Genomic DNA, 20,491 nt, shown 5'->3' with positions numbered 1-20,491 from the left:
AAAGAGATGCAGTTACAGATAAAACAGTTTTTCGAAAATTATTTTCTATATCTAGAGGCTACTTATGTACACAGTTAGACAAAGTATATTCGACAATTATTTTCGAAGCGATTTTGCGGTGATATTGACGGACGCTGACGCCCGTATCGAGGCATCGTGAGAAAAGTATCGATCTGTCGAACCACCTTATTAATATGATAAGAGATTTATCACTCAAAAATAAGCGATTGTCAGAGTCATTTTCCAATCGAAAATTATTTGTCCCGTGATAAATCGAATACATAATCACGTAATTTCTAAAAATTTTGGTCTTTTCTACCAACGAAATCGTCAATCTATGGGATTTTCTCTAGGCACTCTGTATATACAACGGAACACAGGCATTTGACCATTTTTGTGAACTCTACATGAAAGCGAGATTAATTAAAACAAAATATTTTAAAGTAGATAAATAATTTATTATTAAAATTTAAACTTTTGAATATTTACAAAATGTCATTCAACTCATTGAATTTTGTTTCAGTTTTTGATTTAACAAGTGTGTGTTGCTTTTGCTGCCATCTAATTTATTCCAAATACCATCGCCACTGAAGTGGTATTTCTTTTCTATTTCATACAAAACTAGACTTAGTATCTGGTTGTCGGTTACTATCCGCCAGTTTAAGTTATTATAAGTTGTGTCTACTTCGACTTTGCTAGTTTCTTTTATAGAAGAGTCGCCATCGCGAATTTTCATTAGGAATTCTATGTATTGCTCCACTTCATGGCTGTAAATATAATACATATATTAAAAAGTATTTTATAAGTCAACATTTATAAAACAAAAGATTTAAATTAAACGTAACAACCGGCGTGATGTCATGTAAGAATCTTAAACATTTGTACGATATATAAATATGACTTACACGGGGTACAGGAGTATTTGACAGTTTTCGAATATGACGTCATCAGCGAATCCCCTCTTCAGCATTTGTATGTTCTCGCCAATAACGTTCAAAGCGGTGTGAAGCCAATATTTGTGACGTTTCAATTTATGCAGCACTGACTTATTAGTGATTCCTGCCACGCGAAGGGACGAACTTATTAAGACTGCAACGTCTCTACTACACACTTTGTTGCCAAAACTATTTATATACCTAAAAAATTAATTTTAATTACGTACAGTAACAGCCTGTGAATTTCCCCCTGCTGGGCTAAGGTCTCCTCTCCCTTTTTAGGAGAAGGTTTAGAGCTTATTCCACCACACTGCTATACCTATCATATGACCTATTATAATATATATATTTGTTAATAATTTGAAGACTTAATACCATGTTTTTGTCAATAGAATTATCATTCTGTTCAGAATTTGAGCTCATGTAAATATACTTACGTATTGAACACTTTTGTGGAGGCAACGAGATGATTGAGACTGTAGCATTGTTTCTTAGCTGCTTGGATTTTACCTAAACGATTCATCATTTTCCGTTCATGTACAACCATATAAAGAACCTGGAACAGTAAAGCGACTGAATAAACCTATTACTATAGATTTTTTGGAAGGTATTTAATGAAATATTTTATGCGAGACATTTTTTTATTCAATGAATTGATGATGATTTCAATGACAAAACCCCTTTTTTTACTACATATCCATTTATTGATTTCATTGATTGATTACTTAATTGTAGATTATTTCAATAACCATCTATTTTGATTACCTTTGTCGGGCATCCTAAGATGGCCACATTTTTTTGGTTCCATGAATGCATTTCTAAAAATAAATCATAAAATAGAACTTACTCTTGGATTCGTTGACAACACTTGATACTCTTTTAGTTTCACCAAATACTCCAACCGCTCTTGAACTGTGCTAGGACGCATGCAATACACTTTCAAACAGAGTCTTTGTGCGTCACTTGAAATGTTAAAATCCTGAAAAATAAAACAATATAACATTAATAAATTAGGAATTACTTACAATTATAAATACATTACAAGCTTATCCTTATTTTGCATGGGTAAGATTAAAATCCCATGATATCTATTGTAATTTAATATTTTCAACATTTAAATGGTGCAACACTGGTGTAAAGACTTGGAGATTGGGATTTACAAGTGAACGAATGCTGAATGCTTTCTTAATTAACCACTGAACAGATTTTGATAAAATTTGGTACGATGCTAGTTTGAACCCCAAGGAAGGACATAACCCATATTTTTATACCTAACACCTCACCTTCCAGACATGCGAACGAAGCCATGGGCGGAAAGTAGTACAATATAAAATTAAAAACATACCTGCAATATTTTTTTTATTTTTAATACAGCTTGATAATGGTTTTTTAATATAGCTGGTTCCACTTTAATAGCTTCTCTTATATCTAAATCACCGATTGAATTGACATTCTCCAAAATAAGTTTTGTATTTGTAGGATCCGATGAAATGATAAATCCATTTCTTCTAATGGTATCTATGTTAAATTTAATGTCGTTCTGTGCTATATACAATGCTTCCTTAATGTCACACATAGGTCGATGTTTTAGAGGTAAATAGTTTTTACAATACTTTTGAAATTCTTCCGGAGTTATGCAAAATTTATGTTGCAAGTATTGTTCCAAAATCCTCATTCGTATTGTTACTAAAAATAATTCAATTATATATTTTTGTTTATATGTAATAATGTATTGAGCTTTATAATTTAAAATATATCAACAATTATAAATTACTTACAGATGTTGGTACTGGATTCTGGAAAATTCATCAATTTTATTTGATCTCTAGGCCAATCATAAAAGAAATTGAGTAAAAATTGTTCTAGATTAAGTTCTTCTTTTAACAATCCTTCTTTTTTTAACTGGGATATTGTTCGTGATTTGACCAAGGTATGATATCTGAAAATGACAATAATATACAAAATATCTTTGCAAAATATGTATTACATTTGTATTTGTACTTAATTTAATATAAATGTATTATATATGTTCTGTTAACCTTATTATATGCTTAGGAAGTATAACTGTAAAGTTACATTCTCTTAAAATCTCTCCATAATTGTCCATTAATAAATGGTTCATACAAAATACATGTGGATCAAGGCATGCATCCTCTGCAGTTATACTAAATTTGCTTAATATCTGTAAAGTATATTGTATTTGCTCTTCAGTGAGGTTAAAAATTTTTGGATTCTTTTTTTGTAGTTCAAGAAGAAAGTTTTCAGATACTGATTGACCTGTAACGGAAGGTAGCGTTAGCGAATTTTCAGTTTGGCATCGATTTTTAAATAATTAATATACTTAAATAATGTATGTATACCAGAAACTTCTTTATAGAGTTTTATAAATGGTGCTTCATGATAAAATCTACATTTGGAAAATATTGATATGTTGGGTGACGCACATATAGTTTTTTTAACAGTTTGTGCTATTATTTTTAAATACATTGTGTTTTCATTATGTTACTTTTCTTCTCTTCTTCTTTCTCTAATTTCTTCCAATAGTCTTTATAACATTTGTTTATTTACAAAAATAAATGACAAGCCGAAAACGTCAGTGTCATATGAAAAGAAAAAAAGACAATATTATGCACGGGAATTACATTATTCCTTGGTCTCATAATACTCAATATTATTATTAAACAAGGAAACAACTTAAATTGGCTTAAAAATATATTTAAACCTTTATCCTTTGTTTAATTTATAGTTTTAGTCAAAGCATACATTTAAAAAGAAGACTGTTATCATTGGTTAAAGAATTATCAGAATTACATCAAACACTATTTAGAAAATAAAAATGTCCTCTGAACCGATTTCGGCCATGACGGCCAATCTCAAATGAGATTGCGCAGTAGCGCAGGACATAAAAGTATAGTGCAGAAGCGTGTGCGAATTGCGCAAACAGAGAACGAGAGTGCACCTGGCACTCTCTATTGCCCAACTTTCATAACCCGATGGGATGGCAATCAACACGACTGGAAAGTGTTCAGGTGCAGTACCAACGGCTTTTCGTGCTGTCCGAGACACGGGAGTGTAAACAGTTACAAACTTCCAACTTCTAGACTCCGGGCTGCTAATAAGAATTTTTCGACAGAAAAACCTAATAACTTTTTTTTATTGGCTCAATCCGAACTCAGGACCTCCGGGTATGCGGCTAGCTACTAAACTAGACTATCGAGGCAGTCAAGTCATTAAGAAAATATTAGGTTTTTAAATATGTGACCAGTTAGTATTCTTCTTGTTACATGTATTAGATCATTGGCAGAATTGCATAAAAATATGTGAAAAATTATTAGGGTTCCATCTAGCATATATTTATTCAATATTGGTGTAGTTGAGATTTCGGTAATGACGATTGATCGTTATAGCCAAATGCAACATGCATTTAAAGATCATGTCTATTTATAGTGCTCTTACTGTAAAAATTTGATTGGAACACATTAGCGATATGTACTTAACTATTTATTATCTTTATTATGAGTTTTATAAAGCGTATAAAACACTATAAAATATTCAACGTACTAGCCAAGAACTATTGAAATTTAAGGCAACTCGGACTAGAATAAATAATTAGGGAAATAAAAACTAAGCTAAACTTAAATGGACATGAAAAATTTGATTAAACTATAATATAATAATTTATTGAGTTTGAATAAGACAATGAGGCCGTAAGGTACTACACTTTTGCATCGTATCATGAGGAAATAAAAGAGCACAGAGTACATAAGTTCTAATGTCAAAAGAGCATAAATAAAAAGACAATCATGTCAGATTGTTTTGTTATTGTAAATAATACACTTATAAATGGCTATATAACGAATTAGTATTTATTTTAGTGAATTTGTTCACATAAATCCATAAAAGTATTCAGTAATTTTCAAAATAAGGTAAGTATGATATACAAATTGCTACCAATTTATTGATTTTATTTATTACATGCGTATTAAAATGGAATAGTATTATATTATATATAATAGTTATTAAAATGAATAAATCAATCAATTTTCTGCTTTTGTAGATGGGTTGGAACGCTGTTGTTAATCAGTTTAAGCAAACTTGGCTCACTACACTTCTCAGTCTAGTTTTATTTTCTGGTGTGACCTATTTCTTAGTTTGGTCTGAGGTATGAAAGATTTTTTTTAAAATTAATAATGTAATATTGTGAGTTTTTTCTTGTATTAGTCATATAAGCAATGTATAACATTTGTATAACATTGCTTATAGGATAAGTCATACTCTGTGTAATAATTAATAATTTAAAATACTTAATATTTCAGTGTCAAACTATTCAAAGCAATCTGATGCTCGATGAGGTGGTATTTGCAGCTGAGAGTATTGATGTTCACACAAAGGATGAAGCAGAGCGTTATGAAGGTCGAGTAGTACATATTATAGGACCTTTAAGGGTACTCGAACCTATCTCAGAACCAGATTATAATATTCACGTACAGGCTGTGAAGCTAAGGAAGAGGGTTCAAATGTACCAATGGATTGAGGAAACAATGTAATATATTAACCTTTATCCTAGATCATATTCTTTATCCATTATTTAGAGAAAAAGTTAAATTTTTCGAATAATTGGGTGGTAGTGTAGTCTGTCAAGATATTAGTGACCTCCTTCCAGTCATGAACAATTGCAGAATTATACTAATATATAAATATTTATATTCTATCTAATTAATAAACAAAAAAATTGCTAGTATTCTATTATTTAGTTGAGTTTGATAGAATATTTTAAAAGTATTTTATTAAAAGTACAAAATATCTATTATTTCATACATCAGAGAAACAGATAATTTCTTAAGTGAGCCAGCCGATGAAACTCAAAAGACTTACTGGTATCATAAGGACTGGAGAGATTATGTGGTCGACTCTGCACTGTTCTATATCAGACCTGGTCATCATAATCCAACATCTATGCCCATGTTTAGTGAAACACACATTGCTGAATATGTCAAAATTGGCTGGATGAGTCTAGGTAAGTAATCAAATAATACTATATTTATGTAATTAATATTAATAATGGCAGTTTTTATTAAGAGAAAGTTGGATAGTAGCTTGGCTGTAGTGAAAGATGGTGAATGAAATCTGTTATCATGTTAAGAACACCTAAAGATGAGTATCATGTTACAGAAAGACGGTTAGGTATAATTGTGGGTAAGGAATGAAAGACTGGAAAAAGCATGGATGGCCTATATCAGGTGATGCAAAAAAATAGTTACTAAGCATTTTGACTTAAAACTTAACTGTCTCGTTGGCGTAGTTGCTAGTCTGTTGGGCTGCAGATCAGGCGACCCTTGGTTTAATTCCCGTGTCAGGCCTGCAAGGTTACTATCTACTAGGTATCTTTCCATTGCGAAATTCTCACTAGCAGTCAGCAGTGTTCCTCGGAACCATTTAAAATACGCTGCTGAAATTGGCCAGAAAGACTTTGTCATGATTAAAGATGGAAAGGGGAACATAAAAAATGTAAATGTAATGGACGCCAACAATTTACTTATTAATTATTATTAATAAATTTTAGGCTTAGATGTTAAGCGTAAAGTAAATGATTACTATGAAATATGGTCGGACACTAGACCTGATCGAAGTGATATCAAACTGCATTCTGGATTCTATTATCATGGAAACAGCGCCCTGGAACATGAAATAGGTGATCTACGAATTCATTTCTCTTATGCCGGACGAGAGGATGACATTGTAAGTCTTCAATATTGCCCCCTTTTCTTTAAACTTGTCAAAATATATGTTTGCTCCTTTAAAGAATGTGTCCTCTTATCCATTATTTAATCAAATAATTTCTTATTAATACTTTTTATGTTAATTTTTTATGCTTTTTAGTTCAGTTTTATTTTCTATTTTAAAATAATATTAATTGTTGTAAAATCAATTGTAGACAATCTCTCCTGAAGTAATTTGAGGATAGATATGCCATAATTTTTAATATCACACTAAAAAAACAAAAACTTGCAAAATTTTAATTTACACATGTGCATTAGAATTGTTTTTGGATATTTTAACTTATGTCTATTTATTTTTAATTAATTGACAGTACACAGCAGTTGGTTTAGTTGAGAGAGGTGTTCTTCAACCATACAGCCCAAAGAATTTTCCGACAGCAGATCCATTGTCTCTGATGCGGAAAGGCTCATATAGCTTGAAACATTTATATGATCTAGAGAAAAGTCATGCAAACACCCACACTTGGAAGTACAGATTGCTGGGCTTAATACAAGTGTTTGCATCCGCTATGACATTACATCCAGAATGGCTAACACTTTGTAAGTTGTATTATTTAGTTTATCTATAATAAGTAGTTACTTCAATTTACATATTTTTTTGAGAATTAAAGAACCCAAGCATAACATAACTTATATATATATGTATATTTGGAAAATTGCTTATGGTTGTAGAAAAAGTAGAACAGCTTTTAGTACTGGTAATAGTAAGTAATAGACAAAAGTAACTAAAATGTTATTAATTGTTGTAGTAGTAATTTAGTTGGTGATAGGGCTTTGTGCAAGCCTGTCTGGGCAGATATCACCCGTGCATTAGATATTCTAGTGAGTGAGCCAGTGTAACTACTGGCACAAGGGACATAACATCGTAGAGCCCAAGGTTGGTGGCGCAATGGCGAAGTAAGGAACGCTCATTCAGCTATGTGAAACTGTCAGATGACCCATGGGGCATGGGCTATTGTCGTTTTTTCTGTTTCATCCTTAATTTTGATTTGAAGGTAGCGTAGTAATATAACTTAATAAATAAATATTTTCATGTCAACAATGAAAACATTACCTATATATTATATTTGTAATTTATATTTAAATGATTTTTTTTTATTATAGTCATGCAAAGCCATTGGATTTCAAACAACTTGAGACGCTGCACAAGAGTTTGGACTAATTTAGTTCTTTCCTTTTCATATACACTGCTCATAATATCAATACCATGGTAAGTTCTGATAAAATATCAATTAATATATAATTGTTTAGAAAACAGACACGTAATCGTATTTTGTACATAATTTACATATACAGTAGGGCTTTTAATTAAATTTAATATTTTAAGCTAATTAAATACGAGTAGCATATATTTTCTTCTAAATGTATATATGAATCTCTGATCTGACAACAAAAACTGTGTTTATTTCAAACTAAAATCATCAGTTTTAAAATCGCTAAATGTTTAAATACTATACTGACCCATTAATTACTGTTTTTTTAAACTTATAATTAATTCTTTTGATTTGCAACGAAGCTTATTATTATAAAATGTATTCAACCATATCCTAAATCCAGAGAGCTATTTTTCATTATTACTAAATATATAATTTTTAATTTTATTATGTTATTTTATTCACAGGTTTCTTCATAAACCGTCGTTCGGAGCCATTGTGCTCGGTGTGGCTATACTGCCCATACTCCACTATTCGAATTTGCTAACACGTGACCAGCCTGGTGCACGATATACAAGATGGGAAGACCGTTAATACAAGAAGTAAACGATAAATTATTAAACTCTAGAAGTTGAGTTGGGATTGATTTGTTCATGACTGCATTTGTAAATATATAAGGTCTCTGCCATTTAATATCACCAAATTTAAATTAAGATTACTGGATTAATGTTGTGGATTGATCTTTTCGTATACCCTAAATGGTAATTGCATTAATCACTTCCGCACTATATATATAATATGAATGAAAAAGCGTAATTCCTATTTAAAAAAAAATCTCAAGTGTAGACAAGTATACCCTAATAGATATTGAATATGGTGATATAGCGGACGGAGACTGCTATTTTGCCATATTTATGAACAACTATTTTTTATCTTTTTGCATTTTAATAAAACGAATCGTTCCGTAGACAGGTTTCGTTTTCATTTAATCATTAGATATTTGTATGAGCTGTTCTTTGGGTGATCGGACTTATGTGATTGTGGTTTGTGACTAATATTGATCATCATTTTGTCATTGATGTTGAAAACTGTCATAAACCAATTTTCAAATCAGTTTATCACAATATAGTCAAGTTTTTTTTTTTTAAAATTGAATAACGGATTTTTTTTAGATCTTTTTCTACCAATTATTTTTATATTCTGGGTAATTATAAAGAATTTTATTAAATGTAACAGAAATTGGAATAGTTTTATATTAAAATATTACATTTAACAAACAGGCATATCAAAAGACAATAATATGGCAGTCATACATTATTATGATTATATCTACCAATAAAAGTGGGTTGCCTCATAATGTATTTTTCAAAATTGAGCAAAATATGGACAGTGCGCTCAAGTAAACAGATTGCTGGCCAGATATGATTCCTCTACTTAAACTAACAAGACAAGATAAGTTGAGAACATATGTTATATAACAATACATGTTCTCAAATAATTTTTTGTAACAGTGTTCCTTTTTAATTATACAGAATTTAGTTAAACAATGATTTTAATTTATTTAAAATTTTGATTCTGAAGACAATTTTTTACTAATTTCTACTAAACAAGCTTAACTAAAAACTTATTGAAAAAAATATAAAAGTGATTAATTTTACTTTTGTGCAAGTTTCAATGTTTCTAGATTAAATAATGCAAATTATTTTTCTTTTCTGTTTATTTCCTTGTAATAATTGTATAGCAGATTAAGATACACATTATTTTATAAGTAAACGGAATGTATTGACATTGGCATAGGACAGCTCCTTATTTTTTGGAGATTTTTTTTTGTCCCCATAATGTCTGTTTATTATCTATATATGCGCCGATTGACTTGAAATTTGTCATAGTTACTTCTTCCCCAACTTTACGTTCACTGAAAACGGATTTTACGCAAATTCTATCCAAAATACATTTTTCTTATCTACCCGCGCGAAGCTAGTATATTATATAGTTTTTGACTAAAAATGCTACAATCTTGTGCCTTTTCCGAATTCAAATGGCTTAAGAGTTCAGTATCAATTTATATATCTTTGACTTAATTTACGGTAAAATTTATCGATTATTTAAATTCGATAGTTATAAAACTTTTTTACTAGGCAGGTTACCAGATTTTCTTAAGATTCATTCACATCATTATGTAGGAATAAACAATTATTGTATTTCTATTATAACGCACGCTCTTTTTAAAAATATCTTAGTATAAAGGTATTGTATATTGTAATGAATTTGTACAAAGTATGATTAAGTTTAAATAAATTTAACTAACTTCCGGTTGATGTTTATATTCTAGTCACTATGTACATTTGAATATAATTTATTGAAAACTATTAGTGTTTTATTCTACCTATGCTGTATTTAAAACCATTTTAAGATATTAATAAATAATTAAATTAATATAGCCTTAGCAATAGTTTGTCAATACATGGGGGACCATTTAAAGCTGTTGCAGACAAACTTTATCATTATGGATTTTAGAATCATTTTTACGAATATCCATGAAACAAGGTTTTTTTATCTGTGACAAGGAAATTGTACGAAAAAAGGAAAACTAATTTTTAAATGTTGTGTATCACTTATTGACTACATTTTTCAAACATTTGTTTTTAGAATTTTATATAACGATCACATTAGCCCAATTTTATTGTTATTTACTGCCAACCGATAATTATTTACGGGCAACTATTAAAGGTTATAAGAATATATTGTATCAACAATGTCTCCTGTGTTCCGATTTAATAGCTTAAAACGAGTCAAAACTGATTAATAATGATATGAAAATAATAATTGAATGCTTGGCATAAAGGAGTTTTTAATGTATTAAAAACTCCTTATCCTCCTATTATTATACTCCTATTATTATTATTATTATTATTATTATTATTATTATTATTATACTCCTATTATTATATGTGTGTATGAAGTTAGGTTAGGTTAGGATTCATACAACAGCGTTGTTAAAAAAAAGACGCGCGCTAATTTAATCCTGCCATTGAGTGGAAGGTAAAGTAATTAATTCATTATTGGCGCGTCTTGTGATTTGTTGAATGTGTTCAAATGTGTTATTTGAATTTTTAACAGTAATTGAGTGAGTTATTTACATCAATTTGTTTGATTTGGTGTTCTATTTTGAAAAGATCAATTCGAGGGTTTTATAAAATCAGTTTTATTTCTGGATGCTAAATATAGATAATATTTACAACCTGTGGAGATGTGGTTAGACGTCCAAGCTATTATTACCTTGTACTGCAGAAGCCTCAATTCTTACAGCGCATGCGTCAATTTCTGTACGAGTCTCTCAGCTGTTATTGCTCCACCCATTGACTTTTACATTGACTTGCATAGTGAATGTTTTCGTATTTTTATATAAGCATTTAAATACTACTTAGTAATGTATCTGTAGTTAGTATTGAGACCTAAAAAGTGTATTAATTGATCGGTTTTAAAGGAAACTTACGTTCGATATAAAAATGAAAGCAGCGGCGATGTCAGTCTGGATTTTTATCAATCTTCTTTGTTTTGGAATGTGTGGTTATTTATACTTGATATGGTCTCAATATTGGATGAGCTTAGAAAAACAAAGGCTATTTAGTAAATCTCATGTAACACCTCAGAAGAATGGCATATCAGGAATAAGTTATCAAGAGAATTTTTCAGAAAACATGATTTCAAACACAGTGTTAAATGTATCGTTGCTAAAAGTCGATTCTGTACGTAAAAGATCCGTAGTTGCTTTTAAAACTGGTCAAATGTTACAATGGTCTAATAAATCATATGGGACGCAGGTTCGTCCGTCCAATAACATCGTGGTGAAGAGTCGCGGCAGTCCGAGATTCCCTAACTTACATAAAGCGATATTGGAGTTCGATAGCGACAAATACGTCTGTAACGATTTGACAACATTAGAATGCGAATCGAAAACTGCTGAATTCAAAGAGTTATTGTTGAAAGAATTTCATCGAGTGTTGATGAGTGACAGCAAAGTGTTTACATCAGGCCTCGAGTCGCAGAACCCTTACGATGTCAAATACGATAGAGGGTATGTCAAGCAGCTTTCTAGAGGGGAAATATTATGCGCTCTTGGCCAAGTAGCTGTACGAACGGTTGAATCAGAAGATGAACCCTTTGCGAGCTTAGGTTATAGTATTCCGAAAGACCCGTTACAGAAACATCGTATGTTTAATACATGTGCGATTGTGACAAGCGCTGGAGCTCTTCTTGGATCGCGTTTAGGAGAGTTTATTGGTAAGATGTAATTTAGCGTAATCTCAATCTATTTTTAATGCATGTCAAACACAAATACTAATTCCTATTTTATAATATTCAATACTACAATAAAAATCAATGGTATATTTTTTATTTAAAAGTACCGTTAGCATTAAACTAAATAAGATTTAATAAATAACTTTGTGCATCATATGCGCTAGGTGAATCAGATATCAAGAGTGTTTCATATTGAGTTATTTTCTTTACAGTTATCGACACCAAAGTCCATTGGTTTACAAACTTTACTAATTCATGTTTCTCGTTATGCAGAGAGCAATAACTTGAAATGAGGACAGATAGATTACTTTAAATTAATATGTTTGAGTGACGGTTTTATAGTATAAATTCTTTATAAAGTACAATATCAAGGTCGAATTTAAATGTAACGTTTCTTAGTGTAACGTTTGACAATAAAACGCATCTGACGTTACACATCTGTCATCTGTACTTGGTTGCATGTTTAGTGTAGATTTTCATGCATTTTCTTCCACTTATTGTATGATATATACCTTTGATAATCTACAGGATGTGATCGGTAGTACGATGGTAGGTGATCGACCGGTATTGTGCAGCTATCGTATCGGATCTTTGCTTTGTGTACGCATTGACATGCGCAGGCGGCTCTGTTCGACGAACGACCCAAATCGTATGCGAATTACATGAATTATTATTGTTCACGGGACTTCACTTATTACTCACGGTCGCAAATCACAGTAGACAACTAGGTACCTTTGTTATTTACCGACTATTCATTATAATAGGAAATAGTTGTTATTAAATATATGAATCAACTATATGTTAAGGAAGTTTCATAAGGTTCAAATACGAATAAAATATTAAAAAATATATAAATGAGGAAATCATATGTCGAGATACTTACTACTACTTAATAGCAATAGTCATTACGTCTGTTTTAACTTCCTAATTAACTAAATTATTAAGTACCAAGGATAGTAGGCACTTAAATTTAACAAAGTTAAAAAAAAATAATTAAAATTGTAGAAGAAAGACAGCAAGAGCAGAAAATCTTAAAAGATGTTGGCAGTGCCAAAATATTCAATAATTAAAAAAAAAAACAACGCGGGGCTTTATGTACAGTTACTTACAACTTTTATTTTGTAACTGGAATTAAAATGGTTTAAATTTTTTATTGTTCCACTTCACATGATTTCGCTTGTCACTGTTTGAACCAATTAGTCTAGTTTGAAATTGTACTCTTATAGATAATGTTATAAATACTCATCTGTGTCTAATTCAGCCATAATTTATGTCCGGCTACCATTATGCATGGTCAGATAGTGATCATACCATGTAAGTATTTTATTATGCATCGACACTTGATTTATTCATGATCATCGCAATCTAAGCTTGCAGGAACGACGTCTCGATATGCTGATATGGTAGTTTAACCGGTGTTATGGCGCCACCAGCCGGCGCCTCTGTATTGTATCTGTAAAACCCACGCGTTCCCACTGGAAAATACAAAGTCAACCTAAGAAAAAACCTCTGTCTTTATCTGAAGACATATTGCTACTAGGTAAATTGGAAAGTAAATTTATCACATCATTGGATTTTCTTAGACCGACTGCTGCATTATTTAAAATAATTTGTATTATTTTTCCCTGTAGTTGATAATTCATATGTTTCAAAATAAAAAAAACTTAGAAGTTTGAAATTGTTTCTCGTAGTGCCATCATTAAATCGGTCGTTTATTTTTCTTTATAGAGATAACTCGAAAGTATTAATCAGGGTTTAATTTTCATTACTATTAATGGATAACGAAGCCTTGTAAGACATATGCTCATATGTACATATACATATCTTATACCTCTTACTAATTACTAAGAAACTAAGCTTACAAAATTATTAAATTGGACGCAACGTTTTATTAAAGTAAATTATATAACATGTTATTGATTCTCAGATACATGCTTCTGAAATGTTAAAAGTTAAATCCTTTGTGACTAAGATTAAACATTTCGTCGAGTTATGTCTTTTTGCTATGATATATTTCGGTACATGATTTTTTAAATGTAAAATTTATTATTTTGTAAAGTGACATAAACACAAAAAGAAAATTTTTCCTTGTCCTAAAACATTGTTTGAAAAAAAAATAGGTATTAAAATGGTAGGAAAAAGATTTCGATCTATAAATTAATGTAAAGAATACCATTAGATTTTTAAAGTACGGCGAAACACATGTCGTAAAGACGGCAAAAGATGATTCATAAAAAAGTCCTTAGGTATATTATTTTAGTTGGATTGTGTTAGTCATTTGCACATGTCTTTGTCCTTAGTCGAAAGCTGCGATAATTTAAACGCACCTTGGAATAAGCATTGGTATTTATACAATTTTAACCTCTATTTTCCAAACAATAAGGATTTATAGAAATATGTTTTTATTTTACGTACTACACAGTACACACCTTAGACTTAAAGAGACAATGGACACGGCCAAAACATGTGTAATTCCTCTTACTCCTGCAGAAAAACCCACAGTTTGTATAAGTGTAGGGTGACATGTTTGAATTTTTTTTTTAATGGTTAAAGACCTTTAGTGTTAGGGTAGCACTACACTACCGATTTGCGACGTTTAAGTTTGCCAGTTCATAAAATGTTGTACATATTTTGGGTTGGGTGTTTTAGATTATTTAAGGATAAAATATTAACAAAGAATGTTTTATTTTACTGTGTTTAAATATACTTATTGGTTCAGTACATTTTTTGCATCTATATGTCAACCTATTTTCTTTATTTTTTTTTATTAGTACATATGTACCTATAGATGAGCTTTAGTGGTTTCAATAAAAAAAATAAGTTAAGTTATTTATCTATGTTCTCCTTCAATTATAGAAAACAGTATGCACCTTGTAGAACTAGGTAACTATAAATATTAAAAAAAAATACAAATAAAATTTTAATATATACAGTCATTTTAGTAAAGAGAAAACTTAATAGAATCAGATTTTAAGCTAAATACGTAGTTGTATTAAAAAAAAAACAATAATTCCATACTTGGTTCTTCTACCGGTCATAAATTATGTACATTGTAACCTTAACTGCAAGTCATCAGCCCACACGTTCATAAGCAGTGCATAATTTATAGTTCGTTTGCTATCGCGCATATATTATCCATGTAGCCTTAGCCATGAAAAAACTACAGGATATTGTGAAAATTTTAAAGGAAATAAATTTAAAAATTATATTTGACGCGATACATCGTAGGTATACATATAGCCGAATGTAATATACATTACTAAAAATCAAAAAATACTTTTAGGTAATAATTTGCACGTAACAATTAAACAAAGATAATTGAGTAAGTATTAAATTAAGTCAGTGTTAACAATCATTTCGAAGAATAAACAGTCGCGGACCAGTCAATATAAGTTATTAAGTATTTGTCTAAAGAAATTCTTAGTAGCAGCAAATAAATTAAGTTTGACAAGAAACATGTGATGTAATTGTAAAATGAATGTACTTTTTAAAAAACCGGGCAATGGTTCAATTTTGATTTTAACTGTTTTTTTATTTCCTGTTTAAAAATGTTTAGAACATTTCATAATCATTAAACTTCTTGTGTCACTTTTGTAAGAGCTAATACATATTATAAATATTGTATAAATTTTCCGTATTATGGGTAGAGAACTAGTTACTGTTGGATATTTATAATTAGACAATAAATGCAATTTTTTTTATTTCCGTCATACAAAATATTGGTTCTTAATTAATCAAAGATTTAGTAAAATGCTATGCAAATCATGTTTAAATATTTTATTTTCAGTAAATTAATAATTAGTATTCGCTAACAACAGCTCTATAGAGTAAATTTTATAGAAACAATAAGCAGAACATATACATTTACGCTCAGTGTTATCTAGCATTAAATCTTCTTTTGGTCACGCGAATGCTTGGTAGACAGAACGCAGATGTAACATTAAAAAAATTGTTTTTACAATAAATGAAAATAAATATATCATGTCGATCATCTTCCGACCGAAACTGCTCCGAATGTTGGACATGTTGTGAGCCGGTGTTATAGGACACAATATCTTAGGTGGTTAGTGGTCCTTTGATGGTGTATAAAATGGTTACAAATGACATATTCTTTTTTACAGAAGACGGTTTGTCGGTTGTCCTAAAATAATAAAAAGGTAAATAAAGTATATAGTATTTTGATAAAAACTTTATTGTTCATCAAATATTTGCTAATTTCCAGAAGATTCGATATTTGAGTTAAGAGTTTTAAGTTTTAAAATATCTCTTAATATTACCAAACAAAAACTATTTAACGATTAAAATTACTTGAATAGAAACCGAGTAATGTTCTAGTATAGCACTCGACGTGGTAACGATTCCTAACAGTGACCTATAATACTAAATACTTTGTCAATACAACACTTTTAAATTGATCTGATTACACGATATGAACTTTTTTTGTATAGTTTTACAAAAAAAGTTCATGTAATATCGCATATATGATACTTAAAATTAGCGAATAAATTTTGTAAAATATTGAAAATTTTCATTTTTAACATTGCAAGTAAGACAAGTTTATGTTAAAAAATAAACGTATATTCAGTAAGTAGATAATTAGTTACGGTTTTTCTTTTTACTAGATTGTAATTATCAGACGTTTATCGCAATTAGGTTTGTTTACATCCATTGTTCGGTTTTTTAATATATAATGAATAATAACATAATATTATGTGTATTTTTGTTCGTCAAAGGTGTTTCGGTAATTTCAATGTTTCCTAACCTGTGTAATGGAGCGTAAAATTAAATAAGTTATCGTCATTCAAGGCCTTTATTTCTTTGTATGATAAACTTAGGATTGCAGAGACAGTAATCGGGCAGTATTGTATTAGAATACATAAAGACCTTGAAAAAAAAATGTATTACAATTATTTTATTCAATAGTTACGGAATCGTTTTAGATTATTGCTTGTAAATATTTTGATTTCTATGTGTCTACCTTACATAAAGAATTAATAATTTCTTTACAATTTCATTGTCAATTGTATTGCCTCGTATTCTACTAATAATATAATGTTTCGGTTGCAATTTATTCATTAAATATTATGTATAATTTTAAAATATATTTTTTAAATTGGTAGGCTGGCAAATTAGCTGTCTAATGGTAAGTGGAACTACCATTGCTCATAGACTTGCATTGCAAGAAATATTTAATACCCCTAAAATCATGTGCTACTATCATCGATGTGCTACTAGCCTTGGGTATCGGGACGAGTGGGTGAGATGGGCGAGTAACCCATCAAACTTTTCTGTAACTGTTTCTCTGTATTTATGTTTGGCGGTAGGATATGTAATAAGTGCGTGGTACCAGCCCAGACGAGCTTACACAAAGCTCTCCTATTAAGTAAATTTATTAATTTTAATTTCAGATTCTCATGATATGGTTTTGAGATTCAATAATGCGCCGACAGACAATTACACAGAAGATGTTGGTTCTAAGACTACATTCCGTATACTTAATTCACAGGTAATTAAGATTATATTTAATATATTTCAGCTTTATAAGATCCCGGAACGTAAATATTGTATAGAAATGTTATGTTTTGCATTTAAATTCCTATGAAAAATAATGAAATGGTCAATTAACCCCTAGGTTATTAACATAAAGTTTGTGAGATAATTTCAAATTAATTGTCAAATACGATAATCTAACTTACTATATATATATATAAATATATATAAATGTTTAATACCCACGTGAAGCCAGGATAAATTGTCAGTTATTTATATAACATAATGCAGATACATTGCAATATTTAAATTATAATTAATACATATGAAGGAAAATAACCGTTAATCATAAATAAGTGTTTTAATTGTTTTTACTTTTCATAATTAACTGTAGGTTTTCATTTTTTTAATAACAATAAAAGTAGACTATTAAATGAAAATTTTCGACTTTTTTGCTTCTGATGGAGTAATTATTGTGTATTGTATTTCATAGTACCCGTTGGTTTTATGTGGCTTTATTGCCGTGAATATGTTGTGGCCTATTCCGCTAACAGTGGTGTACAGCCTTCACAGAAGATCGAGGAAATAAATATGAATATGCATAAATATCGGTTCCTTTGTTTTTAAGATTAGTGGTAACATACAAACAAATAAAAAATAAATACTACAATTATTAATAATGTTTCTTAAAATACACTTCAAGTAGGGTTTTAATTCTATAAATAAATCTATAAGTATGTTTTGTCAATGACATAACACTGCTAAGCATAAGATTTTTTTTTAAGTAAGATAATTAGATAAGTTTACCTTTATTCAGGACAAACAAATATTGTAGACAAATGAAATATATACATATAATTGTAAAAAAGGTCTTAATTAAAATCGCTAGGAGTGCAAAGTATTGACTTTATCATTATCATTTTCAGGTCGCGACAAAACCAGAATTCAAATTTTTGAGTAATCCCATGTACAAAAACATTTCTATAATTATATGGGACCCTGCGAATTATTCGTCACCCCTAGACGAGTGGTACCGCCATCCTGATTTTCCTGTTTTTCGAGTTTATAAAAAGTAATTTCCTGGTATAAGCCAACAGTAACATATTGTACCAATTAATATTTCAGTTTTTACAAATAAAAACCGAGAGTCAATCACTTTAAATTATATATTTACGGCTTTATTTATAAATCTTGTTTAGTGGGTGCTTAGTCGAACAATCTATCTTCTTCTTTCGAATGTCAAATGAATAATGACAGAAAGAGCGAAATCAGTGTTTAAGCAGCCGCTAAGCAACGTTTATAAGTAAAGACGTTAGTATTTCCAATATGTTTTTAAATTGTTATTAATTTATTTGAATGTATTTTGTTTTTTAATACTAAGTATGAGTATTTATACAAATACAACATAAAAAAATCTTATCGCCAACGTTTCATTTAAACTTATGTCTATGTGATAATAAATATATACATATATGTATAGGTTTATGTTATAGATTGCTTGAAGCGCAACCAGGAGCTGATGTTCATCTTCTGTACCCCCAAGTTTTATGGGATTTGTGGACTGTACTCCAAGATTCTTCGCCTTATCGGTTAAGAAGAAATCCACCATCTTCTGGATTTATAGGTGAAGTTATCTCTTGCAATTCCAATATTGTTTCCCTTTGTTAGAATATTCTTATGAAATGTATGGCAAAAAAATATTAGGTTTGTGTAAAATATAATACAAGCGATAAATACGCAATATAAAGGTTTATTTCCTTTATAAATGATTAAAGAAAATTATTGATTCCAAATCAAAATATTATATTTCAATTTTGAATTGTCATGCTACAGGATTAAATTGAATGTAAAACTAACGCCGGTTAGGAATTTAGATTATATCGGGAAAGAATCGGAAAAAAAACTAAATAGTTAATTTAAGTATTTAATAAATTACTCGTAACTTGTTACAACCAGTTGTAATTATTGCTGTTCAGGATTATGGTTCGCCGTTCACCGTTGCAACCGCATTCGTATGTTCGAGTATGTACCGTCGGTGCATGCAACGCGTCGCTGCCACTACCACGCGAGTGGCGACGACACCGGCTGCACGCTCGGCGCCTGGCACCCGCTCGCACAGGAGAAGGCTCTAGCGCACCGTATGAGTGACAACGCCGATCTTGACGTGTTTCAGCGAGGCTTCATTGACGTACCGGGAATAAAAGCTGTCCATTGTTAAATTCATACATTTAACCTAAAATTCTATTGGTACCGTATTAAAGGCATTGTCTTATACACCAATTGTAACATTGCAGAGTTTGATTAACTTAGCTATTATGATCCAGAATAACTTCACCTAAAATAGTCATCGTTTACGAAATATTTGCAGTTCTTCAACTGTAATCCGTAGCAATATTTCTTGCTAACAATATTACTACAAATATTACTGGTAAAGCAACGCTTGCACTATTATTCTCGGCTTGAGGGATAGCTTGGATTCTGATATCGGTTTATCGCTTGTCAGGTCACCTACCTATCATCCTAATGTGCCAAATTATGTACCGATTCTGTGCCCTTAAATAATCGCGTAAGTGGTTTTGTAAAAGTAAATCTTTCTATTACTAATATAAATATTGTCTTATAACCTGAAACTAGCAACTGCAGCGCACGCGTATTTAACTTTTAAAAAATACATAAGAATTTCCAATTTGTGCTTCCTGTTTTTAGATTAATAAAAATATAAATCATTTATTGCCGACTGATTATTGTTTGTTTAAGGCACTTAAAATATAATAATAATTTAATATATAAAAAGACTTATAATATCTTTTAAATTAAAGTGGAAGACGGT

General features: G+C 30.1%; 3 protein-coding genes across 4 annotated transcripts; 2 read left to right on the top strand and 1 right to left on the bottom strand.

Annotated features, from left to right (window-relative positions):
* Positions 1 to 465: 465 nt before the first annotated feature.
* LOC126775759 (transcription termination factor 5, mitochondrial-like) lies at positions 466 to 3,498 on the bottom strand. The gene is made up of 8 exons (XM_050497845.1): positions 3,296 to 3,498; positions 2,975 to 3,212; positions 2,714 to 2,874; positions 2,281 to 2,621; positions 1,783 to 1,914; positions 1,373 to 1,491; positions 906 to 1,136; positions 466 to 767 (listed from the first exon to the last, which is right to left on the bottom strand). The coding sequence occupies exons 1-8, from the start codon at positions 3,420 to 3,422 to the stop codon at positions 500 to 502; spliced, it is 1,617 nt and encodes a 538-aa protein (XP_050353802.1). The 5' UTR covers positions 3,423 to 3,498; the 3' UTR covers positions 466 to 499.
* A 1,242-nt stretch (positions 3,499 to 4,740) lies between these two features.
* On the top strand, positions 4,741 to 10,193 carry LOC126775588 (transmembrane protein 43 homolog). Its single transcript, XM_050497631.1, has 8 exons — positions 4,741 to 4,861; positions 4,993 to 5,097; positions 5,252 to 5,478; positions 5,759 to 5,952; positions 6,499 to 6,674; positions 7,027 to 7,255; positions 7,820 to 7,925; positions 8,337 to 10,193. Exons 2-8 carry the CDS (start codon positions 4,993 to 4,995, stop codon positions 8,461 to 8,463), a joined length of 1,164 nt encoding a protein of 387 aa, XP_050353588.1. The 5' UTR covers positions 4,741 to 4,861; the 3' UTR covers positions 8,464 to 10,193.
* Positions 10,194 to 11,368: 1,175 nt separating this feature from the next.
* LOC126776051 (beta-galactoside alpha-2,6-sialyltransferase 2) lies at positions 11,369 to 20,209 on the top strand. 2 transcript variants are annotated; one of them, XM_050498330.1, is made up of 6 exons: positions 11,369 to 11,618; positions 11,694 to 12,153; positions 17,580 to 17,677; positions 18,588 to 18,733; positions 19,155 to 19,285; positions 19,638 to 20,209. In XM_050498330.1, the coding sequence occupies exons 1-6, from the start codon at positions 11,379 to 11,381 to the stop codon at positions 19,877 to 19,879; spliced, it is 1,317 nt and encodes a 438-aa protein (XP_050354287.1). In that variant the 5' UTR covers positions 11,369 to 11,378; the 3' UTR covers positions 19,880 to 20,209. The 2 variants fall into 2 exon arrangements, with proteins under 2 accessions (XP_050354287.1, XP_050354279.1); XM_050498322.1 differs by having other exon boundaries at positions 11,369 to 12,153.
* The last annotated feature ends 282 nt before the right edge of the window (positions 20,210 to 20,491 follow it).

Source organism: Nymphalis io, chromosome 2 (genome assembly GCF_905147045.1).
Source record: "Nymphalis io chromosome 2, ilAglIoxx1.1, whole genome shotgun sequence".
NCBI classification, from domain to species: domain Eukaryota; kingdom Metazoa; phylum Arthropoda; class Insecta; order Lepidoptera; family Nymphalidae; genus Nymphalis; species Nymphalis io.
Note: the sequence above shows the minus strand (reverse complement) of the source record. Positions and strands in the feature narration are given on the sequence as shown.